The 16,434-nt window shown below is 40.6% G+C and overlaps 1 protein-coding gene across 7 annotated transcripts in view; it reads left to right on the top strand.

Annotated features, from left to right (window-relative positions):
• CREB5 (cAMP responsive element binding protein 5) overlaps window positions 1-16,434 on the top strand; it is a 385,684-nt gene that overhangs the window by 285,763 nt on the left and 83,487 nt on the right. For all 7 annotated transcript variants that reach the window (XM_045007370.1, XM_045007374.1, XM_045007375.1 and 4 more), the window contains 2 exons: window positions 5,793-5,919; window positions 7,582-7,692. In XM_045007370.1, coding sequence (XP_044863305.1) covers window positions 5,793-5,919; window positions 7,582-7,692 — 238 coding nt within the window. The remainder of the gene's footprint in view (window positions 1-5,792; window positions 5,920-7,581; window positions 7,693-16,434) is intronic.

Raw genomic sequence — 16,434 nt, 5'->3', positions numbered from 1 at the left:
GTGTTGGGTTTGGGTTAGTTGTTGCTAGAATACCGGTGGACAAATATCTTTACTGGGTACTGAAGTGAGGGGAACACACTAGCCCACCTTCTGTTGGGACTGGGACTTGGCATTTCCTGGCAGGGATGCAGGTCAGGCCTCTGCAGGACAGCCCGTTGTGAAGCATTGAGGTTCTCAGCAGTACTGTACAGGTATAAGCCTACTATTGCAGGAGGGGTAGCTCAGTGGTTTGAGCATTGGCCTGCTAAACCCAGGGTTGTGCATTCAATCCTTGAGGGGGACATTTGGGGATTTAGTTGAGGATTGGTCCTGCTTTGAGCAGGGGGTTGGACTAGATGATCTCCTGAGGTCCCTTCCATTTTTCTCAGCATCAGAAAAGCTGGGACAGGCTTGGTCAATTTGGATAGGCTCAGTCTGTGGGGGGAAAAGCCAGTGATTGGGGAGTTGGAGCCAGGGAAACCGCTGGTACATGGGAGGCTGACCCTTGCTCTTGGAGGTGCTCCTTTATACAGTTATCAATCTTAATGCACAGTTTGATTAGATCATACACCCATGCCAGTTTGTCTTTGATTTCTTTGTTAAGGCTGAGCTGGAAGTAGTAACATTGCACAGCCTCATTCCACTCAGTGTCTGCTACCAGGCATCAAAATTATACAGCGAATTTGACAACCGATTGGTGCCCCTGCCACAGTGCTTGGAATACAGACTCTGCTTTGCGCATGTGATTTGGGTCATCAAAGATCACTATCGTGGCTTGCACAAAGTTTTCAGATTGAGCCAGGAGCAGACCAGATTTCTCCAGGAGCTGGGAAACCAAGGCCAGGGCCTCCCTGACTAGCAAGCTGATGGGCTTGGTCAGTTGGTCAGTTGCAACAGAAATGGAAGCTGACACTGATTCAGGAATCTGTGGAATTTGCCACAGTTGCCATCAAACTTACCTGGCAACAGAATCTTTGGTTTGCAGGGTGCCAAGGTGGCATGGCATGCATCTGCAGTGCCATATTCTGCACCTGCAGGGCAACAACCTGAGTCTACAGGTTGTATGCCCACTATTTCCAACAGGGAGATATTTGTCTTGGTGGGATCAGTGCCAGCGGGGAACGGGGCCCCTTTTCCCCGATGGGGGTTACTTTTTGGCGGGGTGGAGAGTGCTTAAATTATTAGGGACCTGGATGTGGGTGGTCAGGCCTGGTGGTCAGAGCCAGGATCAGGAGCCAGGAGTCAGGGCAAAGGGTCAGAGGCAGGATCAGGAGCTAGAGCCCAGGGTGAGAAACCTGGAGTCAGAGCCAGGAATCAGAGCCAAAGGTCAGAACGGACCTGAGTGCCAGAACCAAGGGTTAAGTCAAAGTCAGAGACAGAGAATTGAAGCCAAAAGTCAGAACCAGGTTATCTGGAGTAAAGGAAGGCAGATGCAGGGCTGGGTCCAAGGCAGGAGTGAGGGTGGGACAGGGCTGGAACAAGTCAGGAACTGAAGCTAACAGCCATGGGCGTATGCTTTGAGCAAAACCCTGCTGCTATAGCAAGTCTTAAGAGCGGGCCTGCTGATCCCCTCAGCCAATCAGGCAGTTTCACCAATTAGGCGGCTCAGTTGGGACCTAGCTGTGCTCATTTGACTGCTGAGGGTTAAGCTAAGGTAAGTAGGCTAGCTGTGGGCCCTTACTCCTGACACATATACATAGACTGTAAGCCCTTTGGGGCAGTACCTGACACAGCGAGTCCCTGGTCCTTAATTGGGGCTTCTAGGCATGGTTCAATACAAATAATAATAATAATGAACAGTGGCTCTCATTGAGGGGAGGAATGGCTCAGTGGTTTGAGCATTGGCCTGCTAAACCCAGGATTACGAGTTCAATTCTTAAGGGGGCCATTTAGGGATCTGGGGCAAAAATCTGTCTGGGAGTTGGTCCTGCTTTGAGCAGGGGGTTGGACTAGATGACCTTCTGAAGTCCCTTCCAACCCTAATATTCTGTGATTTGGATTGAGGCTGTTATGAGGTGCAGGATGGGATGCATCATGCTTAAGATCCTTTGATCTGGAGCTCTTCCACAAACTAGAAAGCATACTCCTGACTGCTTCGGTCCTGCTACATTTAAAGCCATGAGAGTCTAGGCCTATGTGGCTGAAAATAACCCCAGGGAACCTCAGCTAGAAATTTCTGTGAACTGAGAAAGCACGAGACTACAGTGAAGATAAATGGTCTTAACGTGTAAAATAAGTGCTTACCAGACAATAAATGGGATTTTCATCATAGCAGGCAGCATGCCTGGTGTCAGGAAGAAGTGCTGGGTGAGCTATGCGTTGTGTTGTATTTGATACACTGTTGGAATTATCTTTATTTTAGTCTATGCATATAGGTCCTGAGCATGAGCCCACTGAAGCCATAGAGAAGTTAAAAGTTGTAAAATGTCTCCATTGGGTTCACTTATGGCTAGATTTCCAGAATAGTTGAGCCATGAGTGACATGCTGACCAGTAAAATCAGGACTGTTGCTTTGGAAGGAGGAAATGGAGTTTATTGTAGAAGATATATTTATATATACAGTAGTGAAAAATGTTCAAATTAAAGTAATTTATACCTGATAAGATTTCTATTAATTTATGCATGTTTAATTGACTATCACAAGTTCCATTGAAGTCAAACAGCTGTGAGGGCTTAACATCTTTGAAAATTAGGTCTCATTAGTGTCTAGAGTGGTATCTTGCTTCCTCTATAGAGCAGTTCCCTATTTGCAGGTTGTTTGTCCAACAAACCTATTTACTAGAGTACAAAACTACTAATGCTAAGGGCCTAAAACCTTTGAGTCAGCAGCACTGACCGACAGGTCAGGGGGCTGTTCATCATCTTCAGCATTTTATCAAGAGTACAAAGATGGGAGGTGAACGGAGGACAATGTGCACTTTCAGCATAAAAAATGATAATACCTGTCTGTCACAAGAGCATCACTTTTGTCTCACTGATTTATCTGCTGCTACAGAAGGTTAAAAAGCAACAACAAAAAAGAGCACTTTGTCCTCTTTAAGAGGAGTGATAAATGGGATGGAATGTAAGAATCAGGCAAATTTAGTATTTCAGGCAATTTCAATCTGTAGGAAAGTGTGTGTGCGTGTGTGTGTGTGTGTGTGATCAATGGCTTGTTTCCAGTGTGGAAGAAATAGAAATATCTGTGAGCACTGGCTAGTGTCAAACACCCCTACTAGAGAAATAAGCCTGGTGTGTATGTTATATAGCATTTGTTTAGTGGCAAAAGTGCAGACTTTTTGACAAAGAGAGTCAGCCTTTAAACACAAAATCTCTGATTGTACTGCAGAGCTGGGAAAGATCGTACTCAGAGAAAGGGCAAGCAGGAGCTTTAGTAGGGAGAAAAACCCTAGAAGTAGTGAGGTGTTGGGAAAAAAAATCTTTCACCAAGTGTAAAGCATATGCAGACCCACAAAGCTAAGCAGCATGAAAGGTGAGACTGGATACAGCGAGGTAGCTTATTTGCCATTTCAATAAATACAAATAATTCCCTTTTGACTAAGTCCCATATTCCCAGGCTCATTAAATCAATTTCAGAAATTTTTTTGGCTCTGGAACATATAAGCAGAATTCAAACTGTGCCGTCCCTGGAGGTTCACTAGCATAAATTGCATAGGTCAGGCCAAAATAAGTTTCTGTCAAACAGCCTAACACCTACGGTTATTATGAAGCTGGTGAGTTGTACAAAGGGCCTGTATATGAGATTGTCAGTGTGAATGCGTCGGGGAGGAGAATAAAAGCTATTGTCCTGGTACTTGTTTCACTTCAGTCTCATTGAGAGTCAACAGATATTTTATTGAATAGGATCCTTCTGTGAGCCCACAGAAGTTAAAAAAGGGAAAAAACCTTTAGGTCATGGTAGTCTGTCTATCCTTCTGCAAGATTGTACCCTAAGGTACATAAACTCAGTGCATTGTCCAGTCTTCTGTTGGGAGATGACTGCAGCCTAAAAAACCCAAATAAAGATCAAGATTCTCCCAATATTCAGCCGCATTTTTCTCGTTTTTAGATTTATCTCACTACTCTTAGTTATACCTCCCTGTACAGTCCCACCCTGCATAACTTCTCTCCATCCTTGATGCTTGATTCATGCTCACGGATGCTGGTAGCAGCTGCACTCCAGGCAATGGGGAAAATTCAGACCCTGGGGAGATAAGGCAATATTTGCACTTATTTCCTCCCACAGGGATAGGGAGATTTAAAGTGCAGCCTGATCTCTCATAGGAACCCCACTGACAGTGGATAACCAGAGGGTGAGCTGAATTTTGCTGCTCCCACGCACTGCAGTTATGACCTCCAACTCTCTCACTTTGGGGGCTGCAGTCGCTGGCGGTGGACCCCTCAGTGGAATGGGGGCGCTTATTTTAGGGCTGAATAACACTGTGGAAGTGTAGAGGCTTCAAATATCTGTAGACTTTTCTCAACTTCGCTCCATACAAATTGCTTACCTAAGTCATAAATCAGTCCCTCCAGCTCCCTAATTATTTGCATTTCCTCCTAACTCCTTCCAATGCCTTTATCCGTATCTATCTGCTAATGGATTGAACACGATGCTGCAGGTGCATCCTGATCTGTGATGCTCTGTCCGTGACACCCAAAATAGCACGGGCCTTATTTGTTGCCATATTGCATGTCTTCTTTCCTGGTTTTGGAAAATTAGTACTATGTTTGCTTTTCTCCATCGCTTCTCCAGGACTTTTTAAAAAAAAGCTGAATACTTTGTTAACTAACTCCCCTGACACCCAAGCTCCATATGATCTGGACTGCCTGATTTTGTCTTCACATCATTCACTTTCCCTCTCTTTTCAAGGGAGTCATTACTTCCCAAATGTTTTTCTTCTTAGAGGCAGTTATAAAAAAGTAGTTCAGTACCCCAGCTATTTTTGAATCCATTCATTTAATGATCCTTCTCATTTGTTAATAGGTCTACTTTCCCTCTAATATTTATTTTCCCCTGATATATTTGTAAAGACCCTTCTAAATCCCTTTAATGCCTTTTGCTAACATTAACCCATTCTGCTTTTTTTTTTCACTTTTTTTTCCTTACAAGCCCCTTAATCTGACTCTGAGAATTAATCTTAATTCTCACTTTTCCCATTTCCAGTGCCATGAGTGACATGCTGACCAGTAAAATCAGGACTCTTGATTTGGAAGGAGGAAATGGGGTTTATTGTAGAAGATATATTTGTATATACAGTAGTGAAAAATGTTCAAATTAAAGTAATTTATACGTGATAAGATTTCTATTAATTTATGCATGTTTAATTGACTATCGTGCACTGTTTTGTGCTGTGAGCAGAATTTATAACAATGCATTGACTATAGAATGTCTATATCATACTTGCCAGGAAATAAAGCAAGTTAGGGCATTCACTAACAAATAGGAAAGGAAACCAGACGTGGTTTTTACTTACTATGTCCTTAATACTTTCTGTTAAATGGATTTACAGACAGTGGCACTAATACTATATCTTCTACTTCTACACCTCTACCCTGATATAACGTGCCCTGATATAACATGAATTCGGACATAATGCGGTAAAGCAGCGCTCCGGGGGCGGGCGGGGGGCTGCACGCTCCAGCGGATCAAAGCAAGTTCAATATAACATGGTTTCACCTATAACGTGGTAAGATTTTTGGCTCCCAAGGACGGCGTTATATCGGGGTAGAGGTGTATATAGTTGTCTACTGCTATTTGTGATAGTAATGTCTGGGACTGTTGAGCTTGCTTTAGTCTCCACAGACCATGACAACATTTTCTCCTTTTCTCCTAGGCCTGTCCCAGGTTCTCTGTCTTCACTACTACACCTACACAACCGACAAAGACAGCCCATGCCTGCCTCTATGCCGGGCACCCTGCCCAATCCTACCATGCCTGGATCTTCTGCAGTACTAATGCCAGTAAGTTATTTTATTTTAAGACTGTCTCAGGCATTATCAGGGGCAAAGATCTACCTCACCAAGATCCAAAATGGAGAATTCAGAGTTTTGTGTAATTTTGTGCTCATTTACGCGTTTTACACAGATGTAACTCAATTAACTCCAGTAGAGGGTCTCCTGATTTGAACCACTTTATGTGATTCTAGAATCAGGTCCTTATTCTTTATTAGAATTTGTTGGACCCTTATATTGAGTTTACTTACTGGTGTAAATCAACAGCGTCTTCATTGAAGGCAGTGGAGTTACATAATTGTGAGATTAGAATCGGGCCCTTACTGGACAAAGCACATGCACGATGCTAATTTAATCTCAAAATAATTACTCACCTACTGTGAGGAGGTCAGTCAATAAGAAGTAAAAGTGATTTATTTTTCAGAACCAGCAATTGGTCATTTGCTGTAGATATGGACCCAATCCTACATGGTTGCCCTTGCCCTCAGCTCCCATTGACTTCAGTTACCCTTCTTGCAAGATGCAGCCCTTACTTTTCATAGAATTTTAACAGCCCTGTTAATATAAAAACTTTTGGGAGACAAAGAGCAGAAATTAATTAGAGAGGGTTAGAAATAATGGAATAAAACACTCATACATCACTGTCCTGAATGTGTTCATTTTGCAAGGCTGTCTGAGAACTAATGTTTGTGCTGTTCCTAAAATAAAAGTATCCTCCTCCACCTCTTGGAAGGGAAGAACATGCCATTTGTTGTGCATGGTGGGACAATGGTGGGACTGTGGGCGTGATTCACGCGACAGATTTGGGCTCTTATTTGTGTTAAGTCTTCCAGAAATGAGAGTGTAGCAGCACTCGTCCTGGGAGGACTCCAAAGGAGCCCTAAGTGGGGTGAATATACCTTTAAAGTACAGCTTATCATCACATTCAGGGGTGCAAATTGCTCCCACTTCACCCACAGGAGGGAATCCAGTCATCTGTTGCTAAATGGAATAAAACATTGAATCCTACCACATCTCTTTTCACTGAAAACATTAGAGAGAAGCAGTTTTAAATAGTAAATTCTCCTTGTTCCAGCTGTCTTTTGAATTTGTCAAGGTACTATAATGTAGTGAATTTAGCTTACAAGAAGAGTTCTACAGGGTTGGTAGGGTGTTTTTGTTTTGTTTTGTTTAGACCCCAAAGCTTCACTAACATAACCTGGGATATATGGAAAACTCCCCTTGATTGAGCAGTCCCAGAGAAGAAAAAGAGCCTAACTCATGTTCCGTACACTCTATATCATGGATTTTTATTTACGTTTTCAACAAGCTGAGCTGGGTTGCAGAAGCCACAACTTTATACAGTGATGCTTTTAAAACCACTTAACTCAGAGTTTTGTTATACTAAAAGGGGGGAAATCATTACAAAAAAAGCTCAAACCTGGGTGGCTGATATGTTTGTTTTGAAAAGAAACTCTTTTTTTTAATGGCTTTTGAGAAAAGCAGCGTTTGTAGGACAGATTCGGAGAATAAGCAAATATTATAAGCAATTCACAAAACAGTTTTTTGAGAGATGACTCAAAGAAATAAAGCTGGTTCCCTTTGAAGAGAAACTGAACATATGCCCTTGAAAATGTTTTTAAACTTTATTATATTGTCTAATTTGTTTTTCTTTTTTTCTTCCTTTTAAAGATGGAGCGACAAATGTCGATGAACTCCAGTATCATGGGGATGCAAGGCCCAAATCTCAGTAACCCGTGTGCGTCACCCCAAGTCCCTCCAATGCATTCAGAAGCCAAAATGGTAAAAAGAAATGATTACAAATCCTTTTTATATTGTTTTTACACAGCAGTTACCTAGAGCAGTAGGCAAGCATTGCTTACCTCATTCTTAGTCATGGATCATGTGATCTTTATCCATGCCTGTAATTGGCTGTTAGCATACATGCACTTTCAGATGTTACCAGTCTCCATTGACTCTGGGCGAGATGAATTTAAAGAGAGTGGAACATCTGATCCTTACCATGTTTAATAGGAATTTTGGTGCAGATGTGTGGAAAATCAGCAAGTGGGCTGGCTGGTTCTGTGATGGTGTCTGAACTTGGGTTAAAAAATTGTAAGTAAACAAACACTAGAGTAAAGGGGTCTGGTGTGATGGGCATGGGCATACTGTCTGATTTTTTTCTAGGCAGGCATGTGGCATCCAGGGGTGATGTCAGAGAACAGTGTTAGGGCACAAACTGAACAGTGCTTGGAAAATCAAGATTATGTGTTTTTTTTTTTCTTGAGCGCAACTGATGAGGTTAGAGCAACTGACAAAGTGATAATTTGGACAAAAATGATTTAGTATTTTAAATGAAATAGTTACTTCTAATCAGTGCTTAATCTGGCCTTGCTGCATCAGATATGAAAGTAAAAAAAAAAAAATTGCTTGAGCCCCGGCACCTCTTTCATTACAAATTAAGCACTGCTTCTAATGTTTCCTGAAGTTACTGTGATGTGTGTATTGTGCGCTCAAACCTCCCCTGTAGTATGCAGAGGATTTATTTGTGAGAATGTCATTAGCATTGAGTTTATAAGTCCCTCAGCCCCATATATCCACTTCCAGGGGAGCATACAGTAATAATACCCCATAGCTGTGCCCATCAACATATGCTTACATTATAACTGAAACATTAACATTTTGTTTCAGTCTTGTAATAATTGTTTGATGGCAGCTGTAAGTGTAAAGTCGCAGGTTGACGGATTAAATATGTGGGTGCATTTCAAGATACTTTTTGTCTGATTGTCCTTTCATCCCCATGTAAACCAGAAATGAGCTCATTGGAGTTAGTGGAATTACACCAGTATAAAACTGTAACACATGAGCAAGGAGACTCGGGCCCCCAAAGTTTAATGTCTCATATACCCTTAAACCACCACATGTTTATATTTCTGAGTTTGATTAGTAGATATAGTGTCTGTTTGTAAAATGATTGTCATTCATCCCAAGGCAAAGGAAAAGGTGTACCTGTCAGTCGGTAGAGTATATGCAAGAAACCCTCTGTGTATACAGTTTAGAACCAGAAAACATACAAGGTTTTCCTGTCTCTATTTTCTTAGTCATGATAGGTCACACATTCACCTCACTATTAGTTTGGGTTAGACTGTTAACCCAAGCTTTGTTAACACCCCATCTACAACCACACTCTGTAAACATGCAGCCAGTTGGCCAGAAGAACAGATGTAGCCAAAAATGCTGGCTACATCAGCCAAGCAAAAGCTGTGGTCTAGAGTTCTTTCTGTGCCACACAGTAACAGTGACATGCCAAATGGCAACAGCATCTGCAGCAGACCTTGTTAAATCTTTTTGGAATAGGCATGTGTTTTTTCAACCCAAGCAATGTTAAGCCAAACCAAATACTCCTTGGCTGAATAAATCCAAAACTGGCATCTGTTTTGGAGACTGAAGTTTCTGCCCACCACCTTTCCTCTCCCTCCCCCTGTCCACCCCCACTTTTTTTACTGAAATTGTGAGGCTACTTAAAACAAAATTAAATTATTGGTACATATGGTGAGAATTCTGTGCTGTAATATCTGAAATTACACTTTAAAGCAGATCACTCCTTAATCTGAAGAAACCTTTTTTGTCCTGAACTCTGATACATAAAGGTATTGCTCTGTGAAATCTTCCTCAGTCTGAGTTGGTAGCAGGTCCAAGACATTGCAAAACAAAATACCTCCCAAACAACTCTTGATGCCTCTTCCCCTTGCTTCTATGGGGCTTTCTGCCCTTCTCTCTTAGAAAAGCAGCATCACAGGTATTAACCAATAGAACAGAGGCACCAATTACAGACCTTTTTGAAAATTTACTTCTGTAAATATTTCACATTGTGTATTTAGATTATATGTTACAGTTAACACAAATATAATGAATGCATGAGAAAATACACATATAATATAACATCCCTTTTCATTCACCCATTAGGAATAGAAATCTACATGAAAAAATAGAATAAAGAAAGAAAACATAGGAAATATTTAGAGAGAAACATTCCTTATGACTTAGTTAATGGATTGACAATCTGCATTTTAACTTCAGTCTTCTTCACAGTCTTGTTGTTTGTTCTTATTAATACACATGGCAATCTTCTTCCTATTCAAAGACCTGCTAATGTGAGGTGTTGAGTACCTCCTGCAAGTTGAAGTCAGTGGAAGATGAGAGCACTTAGCATCCCAAAGTATCGAGCCCTACGTTAGGAATGAATTTCAGATTTCTTCACAATTTGTTAATGCTATTATCAATGATGCATCCAGCTCCACATATGTGCCATTTTGCTGGTTGCACTCTGAGTTATATACATCGCATATACTATACAAAAGTCACTGAAGCAGCCCATAGTAACTAGAGAAGTGTCAGTGACTGGGTCTGAGCCAACAGCTACTGAAGTCAATGGCAGCTGGATCAACACTCATATATGTAGTTGACTGTTTACTCCTCAACACAAAGGGGTGCGGAATAGACTCCACGGTAGTCTTCTCTTCAGATATGAGACATAGATGTCATCCAAATCCCTCTTGCCTTACATGGGACTAGCAGGATATGGCCCATAGTCTAGACATAACGGTGTTTAGGTCTCTAAGTGATTACCTTGCTCCTGTAGAATATATGTTCATAAATGTTGTCACTATAGACAAATAGCATATATGAAGATTTTTCAGTATAGATGTCAAACTTCACCATGATAACTTCTCCAAAGTCAGTTTGTTGTGGGAAATGGGAACAAAGGTATAATTTTTAAATCAGCTTTTTCTTTCTGCCATTTAGGGGAAACAAAATCCAGTGACGTAATGTTAGATTTTTTAAATTTTTCTTTAGATTAAAATATATTGCTTGAAATATTAATCTGCTTTACCTAATAAACCAGAATGGATTTAAGTTATAATCACAAAAATTTACAATTTATTTTATATTATGTCTTTCCTTCAGAATATCACATAATGCTTTATAACTGTCTCAATTAATGAATGAATGATTGAACCTCTACATTAATATTACTTTCTTGTCAGATTCAGAGCTAAAACCCCAGAAAGCACTGACATTATATATTTCCCCCTCCTAATGAGGTAATATGTATCTTTAAAATCACTAGGTAAAAATGCATAAAGTGTGTCTAGCATATGAACATGTAGTTAAATACACTAAAGATATTATGGACCTTAAATTGCCTGCCCTATCTTTACTATCACATTAGCTGCTCATGTACCATATCTGCAGCTAGTTGAGTTTGCAATTTTAGAGACAGCCATATTCAAACCTTTGCTTCACCCCAGTTCTGATATCTTGTGAACCACCAAGGTCAGAAATGAGTAATACACATCGTCCCATTGGAAGTCTGAAAACCAGATTGCTAAGAGTTTACACGATTGGGATAGCTGCTATTGTAACACTGACAGACCCCAATCATCATTGGGTGGGATTGACCCTGGGACCTCTGAAGCTTAGTGTATGAGCCTCTGGCTCTTAGCTAAGGCTGTAGCAGACTCATCAATCTATAGCTAGGCCAGGTGCCACTAGAGGAGGACAGAGTGCCTCACCACGTGGGCATGAGTTACACTATCACAAGAATTCTTAGAGCTGGAACTAACACTATATGTACCATATGAAAACTTGAAATGCAAGCTTTCAAATGATGCAAAGCATAATCTCTGACTCTGTGACTTTACTGGACTATTTGCTGCATAAAAAATAATTTTAAAATCAGGGCATTCTGAGTAGCAACCTATTCTTCATGGAGGATGAAGAATAGGTTGCTACTCAGAATGCCCTGATTTTAAAATTATTTTTTCAATGTTTTTCATATTAAATGTTAATTGTGTAAAACTTTTCAATGGTTTTACAAAACCAAAATAAAATGTACTGTTTATGCCTCCCTTTCCTGGCAGAATCGAGGGGTGGAGGAGGTCGGGTGGGCTTCAGAGCCTGAATTCCCTCCTAAGCCACAGTTTCAAAGGTGTTTTTATAGTGCTAGCATGAGCCCCACTATCCTGTTGATCCAGGCTGGGAGATTCATTCCCACAGGTTGTATAGACATACCCTCAGTGGCCTTTTCCCCCCTAACAGTTTCTTATTATCTTAATGGAGTTATGCACTAGTGTTAGTGCACTTTAAGCATTAGTAGGGCAAACAGTAATGATATAAAAAGTTACATGGTATTTTTTTTATCCGATGAAAAAGTATGTACATAGTATATTAGAAAAGGAAAACCCAATAAGCCGATAATGTTCCTAATTATAATGACAATACTAACCATATTAACTGGGTCTGATATAATTTTTCTAAGGAATCTTTGTGAACTAATGGGGAAGAGGAAGGACATAAATTGTGACACTTTTCAGACATGGAAAATATTACAAAGTGTTTGAATTTTAGAGCTGCGATTTCAAAGCTACCTAAGGCTTGAGTATGCTGTTCCCAATGCAATTAATGGAAATGGAACATCTAGATTCTCTATGTGGCTTTGAAAATTTTAGCCTGGTTGTAGATAAGTCCCCCTTTCCAGCAGTCTTGTGGGGGTCCAGATAGCTATGTGTTCAGTGAAGCTATCAGATGTGAATCTGTACAGTTTCTCCATAACTACAGAGTTTCAAATATGTTGAGAAAGATCGGCTATGAAGGTAGGAGTCGTAGCTTCCATTTACTTACATGCTGGCTTTCTGAGTGACCTATTAAGTTCTGTGCTGCTTCAGGTGTCGTAAATAGTACCTGTTTCCTCATCCACAAGGAGTTATGATGGCCCAATTAAGCTAAGTGGAAAAAATGTTGAATTTAACACTCTCTCTCTTGTCTGATGTTTGCTGCATTTAATTCAATTCGGTTATTGTAGCTACTCTTGAACATGGAAACAAGAACTCCTTATGATACCAGTAGCATCTTGGGACATGGCTGGTCTCTGGAGATTGTCTGAAAAGGAAAGCACAGCAAAGGACAAATCCTGGTCTCGGTACTGTAATTTTTCCATGTTGACTTCAGGTGGGAGTTTGACATCGGGAGTACCCGCAGTAACAGATCTATTAAAGTTCTAGTTTATTGTTAACATTCCGTGGCACAGCAAAAATACTGAAATAAATTGTTTAATAATAAATTAGTGGATTCCTGTGCTTTAAGTTTGAATCCACCAGGACTAAAATCACCTTAGTGGACCAATAAAAATTCTTTCATGGACGTAAACATTTCTAAGCACTGGCACAGCACCAGTGATTGGAAAGAAAAATGTTTTCTCTCTGCCAAGCCTTCAACAACAATTTTTACATGCCCCCTCAGAATCTAGCAGAGAAATCTAAGCAAGACAAAACAACAGTAAAATGATGTCTTGCTTTATAGAAAGAGCCTGACAAACTATTAGATGGTACATTTTCAAGGCAGTTCAAAGGTTAAGAAGTGTGCAGCTTCTGCAGTTGTTTACATGAATTGCACTTTTCATTCTCCACTGACTTTACTGCAAATATATCTCTTATTATATGACTTTGCATTTTAAACTATGAAAAGCCAACTTTTCAATGCGATATTGCTCTAGCATTTAAAAAGTTCCACAGGCAAAATTCAGTAGCTTTTCCTGTAGACGGTATGTTTTCCTTGCCTTGGAATATTTAACACCATGGATAATATAAAACTATGGGTAAAGCTAGCCATATTTAATTTTGTGTACTGAAATGAGACTATATACCCATCAGGCCTAAATACTGCATTATTGAACTAAAGTCAATAGAAACTAAGCCCTCAGTAGCTTGACAAGTGAAATCGAGGAAGAGCCAGTTTAGTTAGTCATACAGGCTATGAATACATATTGAATATTTAATCTCATTTTTATCAAGTGTGCACAAAGTGTTGCCACAAGTTATAGTGATTCTTAGCATTTTTTCTTCTTTGTGTCATTTTATCTGCAGTGATCTTATTGACTATTTGACTGGAAGAGCTTGGATTTTTATTATGTTGTTTCCCTTTATTCAGCTGGGTGTTGAAATGACCTCTGTCTCCCCCCATACTAACTACTCTCCCTCCCTTCTCTTATTCCCTCTCTCCACCCCATCTGTTTTCTCATAGGATTTACTGTCTTTGCAGATTTGTTTCTCTTTCTCCATCTTCCTTCAGTGTCCACCCTGATTTTGTAACCATAGCAATAAATGAAATACAATCCCAATATTTGTGTGCTGTACCTAGCATCTAGCCAAACACATGAGCTGCTGGTTCTTGTTGTTGTATTTGTTGTACGATACTAAAGACTTTTATGTGATGCATGTGTGTGTATAGACTGTGGTAGTCTGGTTCAGAGCTCTGCCTTTCAGACAAAGTCCTGTTCTTGTAAACTCATGTATGTGTCTATCTGTGTGTCTGTGGGAACTGGAACAAATAAAAGCAAATCCTTGTGTCAGTGAAGCCAGGAAAAAAGGAAATTATAAAAAAATTGTTGTGTTATGGGGAAGTTCTGCGTCACAGAGATATACTTCAGTCTTTTGCTTGGAATTTGTACAGCTTTCACTTTCCAAGATTTTTGCAAGAGTCACTAATAATGGAAGTTGTTTTGCACTTTGGACAGGTCTGCCAAAGTCTGGCATTCAGTTGGGATGTACATACAGTAAGTCTCCCCACGACATAAATACTCTCAGAGGCAAGGGAATATTTTAATACAACATGAACAGCTCCAGATTTTATCAGCCAAGGAAACTTATTGTACCGTAAACAAATCCTCATGTTAAACAGCAAGTTAGAAAACACTTTTCTTCACTATGTACAGTTTCTAGGCTTTCCCTTCTCGTGTCTCTCCCTATTATTATATTATGTGCCATGTACATTTTCAAAGCTCTGCACAAACGTTAACTAATTTTCGTCTGGGGTAATTAAATGTTGTTACAATGTTGTAGTTTGGGAACTGAGGTAGAGAGGTGAATAGAGTTGCCTAGGGGCACACAACCTATTAGTGGCAGAGATGGCGGGTGGGGGGAGGGGAGGAGTTCCTGGCTTCCAACTCTGAGCTCTGTCCATCAGATCATGCTACTGCTCTCTGGATAGAATTTACTTACAGTTAATATATGCACAAGTTGTGTATTTTATCAGCATAGTTGGGCTTAGGAGACAGTTTACACATCCAGTTCCAGAGTGGGTCTGGGGGTCAAAGCCAAATGGAGGTGGGAGTTTCAGTTTGGATTCAATAGCACTGAAATCTTCTGAACTGCTTTCATGAGATTTTGACTCAAAGATACAAATGTTATAGAGTAGTTCTTCTTGTGAGATTTTGGTCATCTTCAATTATGAAAGTTTTGTGAGATCAGATTTCCTGATGCTGTGGGTTCACCATTTTGGACTGAAATCTTACGACAGCACCTATTTTCATAAGAATTCAGCCACATCCAAATCAAGCCTGGAAAATCATTTCTTTCCAGTTTTGAACGTAACACAATCTTGAAGTCACAGGGGGTGGGTGCGGAGGAGGGAGGTATTAGGATCCAAGGCTTCAGATCCCATTCCCCTGCAATATAAAAGTTTTTAATATTTGAGGTTTCTCTAGAAATAATAAGTGTTTTTAGTGTGCATATCCATCCATGACAATTTCTTTAGGCACTGAGAATGTAAATGACAGACTAGGGACCGAATGGCTAGACAGCAGTTCTACAGAAAAGGACCTAGGGGTTCCAGTGGACGAGAAGCTGGATATGAGTCGACAGTGTGCCCTTGTTGCCAAGAAGGCTAATGGCATTTTGGGCTGTATAAGTAGGGGCATTGCCAGCAGATCAAGGGACGTGATCATTCCCCTCTATTTGACATTGGTGAGTCCTCATCTGGAGTACTGTGTCCAGTTTTGGGCCCCACACTACAAGAAGGATGTGGAAAAATTGGAAAGAGTCCAGCAGAGGGCAACAAAAATGATTAGGGGGCTGGAACACATGACTTATGAGGAGAGGCTGAGGGAACTGGGATTGTTTAATCTGCAGAAGAGAAGAATGAGGGGGGATTTGATAGCTGCTTTCAACTACCTGAAAGGGGGGTCTAAAGAGGATGGATCTAGACTGTTCTCAGTGGTACCAGATGACAGAACAAGAAGTAATGGTCTCAAGTTGCAGTGGGGGAGGTTTAGGTTGGATATTAGGAAAAACTTTTTCACTAGGAGGGTGGTGAAGCATTGGAATGGGTTACCTAGGGAGGTGGTGGAATCTCCTTCCTTAGAGGTTTTTAAGGTCAGGCTTGACAAAGCCCTGTCTGGGATGATTTAGTTGGTGTTGGTCCTGCTTTGAGCAGGGGGTTGGACTAGACGACCTCCTGAGGTCCCTTCCAACCCTGATATTCTATGATTCTGTGATTACTTATGCCTGGTCTACACTAGTCTGTTATTTCGGAATTAGCCGAGTTAATTCGGAAAAAAAATGATTCCGTCCACACAACCAAACCGTTTTTTTCGATTTAAAGGGCTCTTTAATCCGATTTCTGTACTCCACCTCAGCAAGTGGAGTAGCGCTTAAATCGAGATCGCAATCACAGGTTAAAGGTATTGTGGACGCAATTCAACATTAT

Source organism: Mauremys mutica, chromosome 2, assembly GCF_020497125.1.
Source record: "Mauremys mutica isolate MM-2020 ecotype Southern chromosome 2, ASM2049712v1, whole genome shotgun sequence".
Classification (NCBI taxonomy): Eukaryota; Metazoa; Chordata; order Testudines; family Geoemydidae; genus Mauremys; species Mauremys mutica.
The sequence above is the reverse complement of the archived record's forward strand: the minus strand, read 5'-3'. Positions and strand labels throughout refer to the sequence as shown.